Source organism: Oenanthe melanoleuca, chromosome 3 (assembly GCF_029582105.1).
Source record: "Oenanthe melanoleuca isolate GR-GAL-2019-014 chromosome 3, OMel1.0, whole genome shotgun sequence".
In the NCBI taxonomy this organism is placed as follows: domain Eukaryota; kingdom Metazoa; phylum Chordata; class Aves; order Passeriformes; family Muscicapidae; genus Oenanthe; species Oenanthe melanoleuca.
Genome location: NC_079336.1, coordinates 14,038,242 through 14,047,569, shown reverse-complemented (window position 1 = coordinate 14,047,569; position 9,328 = coordinate 14,038,242). Strand labels below are relative to the sequence as shown.

Genomic DNA, 9,328 nt, shown 5'->3' with positions numbered 1-9,328 from the left:
TCTACCTGGCACTTGTGGGACTGTATCTGCAGCACTGTGCCAAGTTCCATGAACAGCAAAGAAACATGTTCAATTACACCATTAAAAAGCCATAAGTGGTCATATACTACCTGCAGACTTTGTCCTGAGAGCTGTAAATGTTGAGTAAGACCTTGAATAGGCAAGAGGTACAGTTTAAAAACAATTCAAGGATTCAAAATTGGGGATGTTAACCCTGTGAGGGCTTTGCTTTCCAACAGCTCCACAGAGGCTGACTGTCAGTTGGCCAACGATGGTGTGCAAATGAATGGGCTGCATTGGCAAATGTGATATCCAGCCAGAATCATGCTAATGAAGACTTGTTTTGACCTGCCCTAGATTTCTCAGTGAAACAGCCTGTTGAAGTGCCTTGGCCCTGTAGTTCAGTTTTTGCAGTTATAAATCCTGGAGTAAATGGAGGGTGACCACCTCTAAACAGCTATTGGGGGAAATTTTTCGTTCAAATTTTTTTAGTTTTGGTCTGAGTCCTTATGGTTCAGATTGGTTCTGGAGGGATGTGGAGCATTCTCCTCAGCACAGCTGGGTGAAGAAATGCTGAGGCTTACCTCCAAACCTGCTGGAGAAGGTGGGCCCCATTGAGACCACTGCTTACCATCTCAGAGATGCTGGCTGGTGGCCTCTCCTGCTCACCTACCCCATCCCAGCTTATATTTGGAGTACTTAGATTTCTTTGTGCTGCATGTGGAACTCAAACCAAAGCAGGGGCCCTCGGGCTGGTGCTGTATACAAATACAAACCCTACCAGACTGAGCTCACCTCACCAGATGAGGATTTCAGGATGTGGCATGGGTGAATGTGGCTGGATGAGACCAGGCAAACAAATCAGGAGAAAACCATCAGCTAGTGATGTGTCAGTTCTCCTCACTGACTTTCATCAGACCAGTTGCTGCAGTGGTGGGAGGCAGTCAGCAACTTGGGGTCACCATCTATCTGTTCTGTAGGCAATCTGCATTAAAATGGAATCAATCCTGTGAGCAAGGAGAGCCCTGCCCTGAGCCTTAGGAGCAGGTTGGTGAGCTGAGAGCCGCAGCAACAGCCGTGCTGAGGAAGCAGAGTGTGATGGGCACCAGGCCTGGGGCTGCAGGCTGTGCCTGGTGGGACAGAGGGAACCACAGCAGCAGGGCTGGGACAGGGGCTGTGCTGAGCTCCACGTGCAGCTGATGGGAATGTCAGGGCCTGGGGGGAGCTTACACAGCACCCCACACCTGCCTCACCCAGACACCCCAGGCTGCTCTTACTTCCACCTTTCTGAGCATCTGAATTCCTGCAAACAAAGAAGGTGAGAAACTAATACAAGTCTGGGGCTGTTTTTCGTTTTTTTGTTTTTTGTTTTTTTTAAATTTTTTTAAATTTTTTTATTTTTTTTAAAGCACACAGTACTCAGAAGTAATGGCCAGAAGCCATAAGGGCTGAGCTCCTTTCACACACCCAAAGACAGGGCAGGAGTTGACATCCTGGTCACTATCCCTGTCATCCCTGATGCTGAGCACTTCAGAGCAGGGCAGCAGCCTACTGCCTTCAACCCAGCTCTGCCAAAGAAGCTGCCTTGAAAATGCTGGCCCCAAAATACAGTTGCCTCGTACAGAAGGATGTACATGAAGGGAGGAACAAATGCAGTTGGGTTAAACTGCTGTAATAGAAAAATTCAGCATGGTAAATACCATTTTGTGGCAGCTCCAGCAGCACAGAGTTGCAACGTGCTTCCTCACAGACCCTCTGTGCTCTCCCTAGTGCTTTTTTCTCCTTGCAGAGCCATCATCCTCAGGACAAGGCTTTGATGCCCTGCCATGGCTTCTGAGAACGGGAGCTGGACTGCAGAGATAGCACAGCTGTTGCACTGTGACAGCATTTAACCCACGGAGCTTGTGGTGGCTTTGGGCTTTTCATTGGGGTGGGAGGGTAAATGAGATTGGGTGGGATGGGGAGGGTGCTGCTCTGGCTCTCTGCCAACTCTGCCAGCAGCTGTAGAGCTGGCAGGAGATAAACGGTTGTTACATGGACACCTGTAAGCCTCTAGAGAGATGCCTGGTACTCCTGCCTCTAGGACCAGCTTCCTGGTATGGAGCAGGAGTGTGTTTGTGCTTGTCCAGGTTGCCTGCTAGGATGGGCTTTTGTGGTGCTCACTGTCCTGGGATGGACATGTATATTTAGGTTTGTATATTGGGATGCATGTTTAGCTCAGAAAGTCACACAGAAGATCTGGGTGAGTGTCTGCACCAGTCTGATTTTCTAAATAGGACTAAGAAAAAAACACAAACCTAATGTCTCTGCTGGCCATTTCTGATCACATCCAGCTGAGGAGAGCTCAGAGCCAAAATTGTGAATTTGACACTGAGCTGGTAAAAGGAATAATCAACTTGAATTTACAGTGTCAGAGGAGGTGCTGGAGGGGAGTACTTTCATTTTGCATCCAAATCCATAGCAGTAAATTTAACCTAGCACCATTATATAGTTCTGCTGCTCTCCTGCTCTGCCTGTCTCTTCTCCAGCCAAGCACAGCAGCAGTGCTGGGGTGACAGGGACCAGTCCAGGCCATTCTGCATCTCATATGACTGAAGAGCTTCCAAATCTCGTGGAGCTCCTGGTTTCATTAAACTACTTCAGTGAAAACATTTTAGCTGACAGAAGCAGACCCCTTGTGGAATTGGATGGGGAAAAATATGTTGCAATTTAATTAACAAAAAATAAAAGCTGACTCTTAAAACCTATTAATATTCACATCCTCTTCATACCTGTGTTCTCCTTTCCTTGTGCTATTTATTTAAAACACGTGTAACCGGGTGGCACACAGAATCAGTTTCTTCAGGAAGCCGATTTCTGCTTCCAAATGCAGGCATGTGGAATCTCTATCCAAAATCAGGGATCAGTGTTGACAGTGAAAATGAATGGGTAGGTAGGAGGGACCAGAAAAGAAAAGGAGAAGCAAGGCAAAGAGGCATTTCCAGATCTGTATCCCAAACCCAGGTTACGTTCTCGTATCCAGAAACGCGTTTTGGACTTTTCCATGGCAGCCGCCCCTTTCTCAAGCGGGCTGAGGTGCAGGATCGGGCGGCACCGGCCGCTCTCCCGCCTTCTCCGCGCGCCGCTGGCGCCAAAGCCGAGGGCGGGGCACTTCCTCCCGCCGCCGCCACCACAATGGGAGGCGGGGCCCCGCCCGCCGCACCAGCCAATGGGAGCGCGGGGGCGGGCGGCAGTGGGCGTGGCCAGGGCTGTGAGTGGCCAGCCGCCCGTTCTGGCGCCAACTTCGAAGCGGATATAAAGGGCCGGCGCGGGAACTTCGCTCACTTGCCGCTCGTCCCGCCGCTGCTGCTCCTGTCGCCGCTGCATTTCCAACCATGCTGTCTGCCCGCGCCCCGTTCGCCGCCCGCGCCGACCAGCCCCGTGTGTCGCCCAAGAAGAGCCGGTCTCCTATGAAGAGTCTGTCACCCATGAAAGGCCTGGCGCTGAGCGACAAGGAGAACACGGTGAGTGCCGGCCGCCCCTCCACCCTCTGCCCGGCAGGGCCGCATCGCGCTCACCCTGCCCCTCTCTCCCCGCAGCCCCCCGCGCTCAGCAGCGCCCGCGTCCTGGCCAGCAAGACGGCCCGCAAGATCTTCCAGGAGGGCGATGGCGATCGGGTGAGTGTAGAACGCCGGGAATCGCGTCCGGCCTTGTCCTGTTTCCCGGAGGCCCCTACAACCCGCGCACTCTTCTCTCCCCATCGGTGCTCTCTCCTTTCTGTCCCGACCGACCCCGCTGCTCCCCGCAGCCACTGCAGCACGGCAGCCCGCCCCAGCCCCGCTCCCTCGGGGGAGTGGGTCTCTCGGCCCTCCCGGGCCCCTCTCCCTCGCGGGAAGGGGGGAATTTCTCGGCCCTCCCGGGCCCTTTGCCCTCACGGGAGGGTCTCTCGGCCCTCACAGGGGGTCGGTCTCTCGGCCCTCCCAGCCCCTTTCCCTCAGTGTCCCCCCGCTCCCGGCGCTCCCCGAGCGCGGCCCGAGCCGTTCTCCCGCCGTTCCAGGTGCCGCGGGGCGTGGAGGAGGAGGAGCCGCTGCTGCGGGAGAACCCCCGCCGGTTCGTCATCTTCCCCATCCAGTACCACGACATCTGGCAGATGTACAAGAAGGCCGAGGCCTCCTTCTGGACGGCGGAGGAGGTGAGGGGTGGGCGGCCACGGCCCCTCCTGCCCGCAGCCCTGGGGCAGGGCCCGGCCCACCCGAGCACCCGTGTCTTATTTATCCTGCATTGTTTTAGGTGGACCTTTCCAAAGACCTCCAGCACTGGGAGTCCCTGAAGCCTGAGGAAAAGTACTTCATTTCTCATGTCCTTGCCTTCTTTGCTGCCAGTGATGGCATTGTCAACGAGAATTTGGTGAGTGTGTAAAAGTCCCGACAGAAATACCTCTTTGGGTGGGTAAACAGAACTCACACGTTGGCGTGTTTGCTGTGGCTGATCCAGCTGGTTTGCTGGACCATGGAGTGTAACGACATTAGCATGCATAGGGAGGGTAGTCCTGTGTTAATTAACAAATTTGGGTCGGTTTTGTAATCTCCAAGTTTCCCCACTCCCCACTGGACACTGAGTGCTGCCCTACAGTAACACTTGGCTGTTTCACAGCCCATGCTCTGCTTTACCTTCTGTGCTCTTACTCCTAATGGAGGATAAGTGAAACTAAGACCTTTTCTCATGGGGCCAAAGAATACCTTCTGAATTGAAATTCTGGGAGGTTGTGGCTTTGTCTATTGCTGTTAGTGATCCACATTTCTGGAATTGATCCGAAGATTTTGTGGGCTGACCAATACAGAATTTGTAACCTGCAAATTACAAACACTTGCAAATGCTTGTTTATTTCCTCTAGGTGGAGCGGTTCAGTCAAGAAGTACAAATCACAGAAGCTCGTTGTTTCTATGGCTTCCAGATTGCCATGGAAAATATACATTCAGAGATGTACAGTCTTCTTATTGACACCTACATTAAGGATTCTAAGGAGAGGTTTGTATTGCTTGATGATGAAAAGTTCAAAACTCAGGAAATATTCAGAATTTAACTAATACATGTCAGTTGTTCACTATCAGGCTAATTTTGGGATGTAACTTAGACTTATATAAAAGCCCACTGCTGTTTAAGAGCAGTTTTGCTTCATAATATCTTTTTTCCTGGTATAAGACCTTGCTTAGATTAAAGTGAAACTGAAATCACTCAGTACTGACATAAAGGAATCATACAATGTAAAAAATGAAGAAGTGAAATAAGGGGAGTATATTAAGTCAGTTTTGCTGCTGCTTAAAAAGCTTGCTGTGTCATTTCTGCTCTGAGATGCTAAATTCCAACAAAAGCTGCTTATATGAGGGGTGGGATGCCTTCATCCACTGTAGAGTGGATCCTGGATAATCTCTAGTTTTGATAGCCTTGTTCAAGTACACTTGGTGAAACAGTTCTCCCCTTGATAATGTAATGGGAATTCATGTGAACTGGTGTTGTGATGGGTATGTGAAAGAAGTAGTTGGTTGGAACAAATAGAGCTAGATTGGTGCCAGGTAAGAGGGGGAAGGACAATTACCAGGATGAAGGTGCAGAGCAAGTTTAAAGTGATCAAGACTGTTTATGGCAATGAATCCTTATTCTGCAGGTTGTGCTGATGTCTTATCCTAAAGAGTTTTATCTTTCTTAGGGAATTCCTTTTCAATGCTATTGAAACGTTACCGTGTGTTAAAAAGAAGGCAGATTGGGCCATGTGCTGGATTGGGGACAAGAAAGCAACATATGGTGAGTAGAACTATTGGAAACAAAGTGAAATTCCTCTCCTAAAGATAGAGGAACCACCATTTCTCCAGACTTCACAATTAACAGGGATTATTGCTGCCACAGGGAGGGTACATACCCTCCAGTATAAGATACTGCTGTAATTCCAAATGTGAAGAATATAATTTTCATCTTCAAATGAGCTACTGACAGAAAATCTTTGTCAAGTTGCTGACATCAGGAATAATAAGGTCATGTGACAATTATCATACACCTGACTATATGATCAAACTGTAAATTGCTGCCACCTGTCAGGACATGTCATAGCCATCCATAGCCTGTGCTCATGTCTGGTTGGAGACTGTAGCTCCCCTGCCTTGGTAATTCCTCATGTCTTGTTTCAAAGGTGAGGTGGTACAAATCATTATTTCACTAGTATTGAAACATTTTTCATGACTGGACACTGACTTAAATCAGCTGCCAAAATAACTGCTCTTTTTAGTGAGCCATCTGAAAAAGGATAATATTGAGGGTTGACTGGGGGGAAGGGGTCTTGGCTTTGGCTACTTCATGGCTACTCTGATTAGTTCCTGCTTCCTACCATGTGTGTTTTGTTTAATGATCAGGAGTATTTAATAATTTTCAAGCGCAGGCCACAGTACACTTTGGCAGAAACAACTTCATTTGCTTTGTAGTATGTAGTTTGCAACTTGTGTATCAATCCTGTTAAATTTTCTGTGTGGTATTAATATCAGTCTTCTCTTAACAGGAGAACGTGTTGTAGCCTTTGCAGCTGTGGAAGGAATCTTCTTTTCTGGCTCTTTTGCATCAATTTTTTGGCTGAAGAAAAGAGGATTAATGCCTGGACTCACTTTTTCTAATGAACTCATCAGTAGAGATGAGGTATGTGTCAAATTCTACCAGTTAAGATGGTAATGTGCCACAGTGGCTCAAAGTAATGATGCTTGATTGGAACCTATATTTTAAGGAGTATATTTAGAAACAGGCAGACTATAAAGCTCACTAAAGTGTGTAAACATGTGTCACTGTGGATCTTGCAGAAGAGTATGAATGAATTTAGCATTTTACTTCCTCTGAAGTAGTTGGAGGGTTCTCACCAATGCTCACAGCTCCTGTGCCTTGCACTGGCAGAACTTGCTTGTGATGCCTTCTGGTGAGGCAGAAAGTTGTCTGCAGGATAAAGAGTAATATGGCAGAGGCCACTTATTCTGTGCTCTTTTAAACCAGTGTTCCTGAACTAATTTTCTGAAACTTCTTTCCAGGGTTTGCACTGTGATTTTGCCTGCCTCATGTTCAAGCACTTGATACACAAACCATCAGAGGAGAGAGTAAAGGAAATTATCATGAATGCTGTTCTCATAGAACAGGTAACTGTCTGCCTCTTGTTTTTTAGCAGCTTAATTGCAATCAAAGCTGGGGAGATGTTGGGCATAAAGCTAATCTAGATGATAGGTAGTGAATATCAGTTTCTGTACATAACATGTTTGTTATCTGCAGGAATTCTTGACAGAGGCACTGCCTGTGAAGCTGATTGGCATGAACTGCACTTTAATGAAACAATATATTGAGTTTGTGGCAGACCGGCTTATGTTGGAGCTGGGATTTAACAAGGTAAGGCTCTAATACACTGAATACTTCATGGGGAAAAGATAATGTTAAGTTTCATTTCCTTCAGAAATCCAAATCCTAAATTGGCTGCAGCAATATTGTTTTAACTTTTAAAATTATTTAGCAGTTGTGTTGCTACATCCTCTTAGGAGACCCACAGAAGAAAGAGCAGAAGGATGCTATGGGAAAAGCTATATTAGTAGTTGTGCTTCTGTGTACTGCAGCTAACAGAAGACAGGAACAAGTAGAATAGAGAAGGCTTGGGGCAGAGATTTTTATTCACTTCATAGTAAGCCTGCTGATGTTGCCATTACTCATTCCAACTGATCTCTAATGCTCTTGCATACCCAAAATGTGAGCACCTGCAGTGACTATAGAATTGCCTGTTTATTTCAGATATACAAAGCAGAGAATCCTTTTGACTTCATGGAAAACATCTCTCTGGAAGGCAAGACAAATTTCTTTGAGAAGCGAGTAGGTGAATATCAGAGGATGGGAGTCATGTCAAATCCTACAGACAACTCTTTCACCCTGGATGCAGAGTTTTGAGTGACCTGGGACCCTGTGTGTTAATGTGCATCCTGCCCTGTTTACAGGGAAACACTCAGTCTGCTGAGTCAGTAGGACTTGATACCTGTACTGAAATCCCACTCTGTGAAGTGTGGTGATGTTGGTATATTTTAGAAGGCTGGTGTAGCTCCAGCAGTAAACCCCTTTTTAATTATTAGATTTTGCCAATGGTGTTAATACATAGGATGCTCAGGTGTATCTTACAGCACATGCTATTCCACTCCATGAAAGATACAGGTACTTCCTTCTGCAAGGTGGGAGGTTGTGGGCACTGACCTCTGGCTTCTGCTGTTCTCACCATAAACAGGAACAATTTAAAAATTCCAGTTGTAAATTTGTTGAATAGTCTGTAGGAAACTCTGGAGGCAACTACATGATAACCTCACTGCTTTTTTAGCAGATTTTAAGTTTACCATTTTTGCTATTTTATAGTTTGTACATAAACCTGGCACTTTAATGTTTTAAATAAACAACTGTATTGTAATATTCAACAATAGTAAAATGCATGTCAAAATCTTTTGCAGCCTAACATTTTTTAACTTGTGCTTCTTTCTGGGTATGTAATTTAAGAATGGTGCTGTGAATTAAACTATTCATATTTAAATATAACAAAGAACAGGAAGAAACTTGGTATGAAAGGTAAAGAACTAAATTGGGTATTCTGAGTACTGAAAAATAAGATGCAGCTGGCTTGTGGACTTGATTGCTTTTTTTAATACCTGGGAACAGTAATTCATGTAATAAAAGAGCTGGTTGCACTCAAGTGTTGCACTGGCTTCAGTGCTCCAGTGAGCAAAGTTGTGTGCTGATATAGTTTTGAATTACTGTTTTTCTGAGGAAATGCAAGGTTTTCAGGAAATGGCTTCTTGGTCGTGTGGTTGATGTCAAGTGATATTTGTGCTTAGCTCTGAATTTCAGACTGACTGCAGTACACAGATGATGTTTCAGGGTTAATTCAGTGGTGCAGTATCCTGAGCTTTGCATCACAGCAGTTCAGTCTTGGTTTTAATACATAAAAGCAGTGAAAACAGTATGTGCACTACAACATGGTTATTCCACTCTAAACAGCAGTAAAAATGAGTATGCTTTATATAACTGATGCAAGGTGTGTGGTCTGTGAAGGAATCCCTCTGGTCTCAGAGTTCCTGGAGTGAGATAAAACGACAGTGGGATAGACTGAAAATGGCTGCAGCCTTGCTGTACAAAAGGAGTTTATCCATTATTTAGTCTAATATCCAGCAAGGAATGTTTCTTTCCTCAAGCAATAGTAAAAGTGAATAAGCTTTGTAGAACTCAAAACCTTTTCCTTCACAGGAAAGAACACTGGAATTTGCTTCTTGCTGCTCAAGTGCTCCCTCTCTTAAAGCACAGT

The 9,328-nt window shown here is 46.3% G+C and overlaps 1 protein-coding gene across 1 annotated transcript; it reads left to right on the top strand.

The window, feature by feature from the left end:
- Positions 1–3,328: 3,328 nt before the first annotated feature.
- RRM2 (ribonucleotide reductase regulatory subunit M2) lies at positions 3,329–8,485 on the top strand. The gene is made up of 10 exons (XM_056488556.1): positions 3,329–3,503; positions 3,579–3,656; positions 4,037–4,171; positions 4,270–4,386; positions 4,874–5,007; positions 5,687–5,781; positions 6,527–6,660; positions 7,041–7,145; positions 7,276–7,389; positions 7,783–8,485. Exons 1-10 carry the CDS (start codon positions 3,375–3,377, stop codon positions 7,933–7,935), a joined length of 1,194 nt encoding a protein of 397 aa, XP_056344531.1. The 5' UTR covers positions 3,329–3,374; the 3' UTR covers positions 7,936–8,485.
- Positions 8,486–9,328: the final 843 nt, after the last annotated feature.

Excerpts from the sequence above, each read along its gene's own strand:
- RRM2 (XM_056488556.1), top strand. The coding sequence starts at position 3,375 with ATGCTGTCTGCCCGCGCCCCGTTCGCCGCCCGCGCCGACCAGCCCCGT. Across the intron at positions 3,504-3,578 it reads TGAGCGACAAGGAGAACACG|CCCCCCGCGCTCAGCAGCGC; the intron begins GTGAGTGCCGGC and ends CTCTCCCCGCAG. Across the intron at positions 7,390-7,782 it reads TGGAGCTGGGATTTAACAAG|ATATACAAAGCAGAGAATCC; the intron begins GTAAGGCTCTAA and ends TGTTTATTTCAG.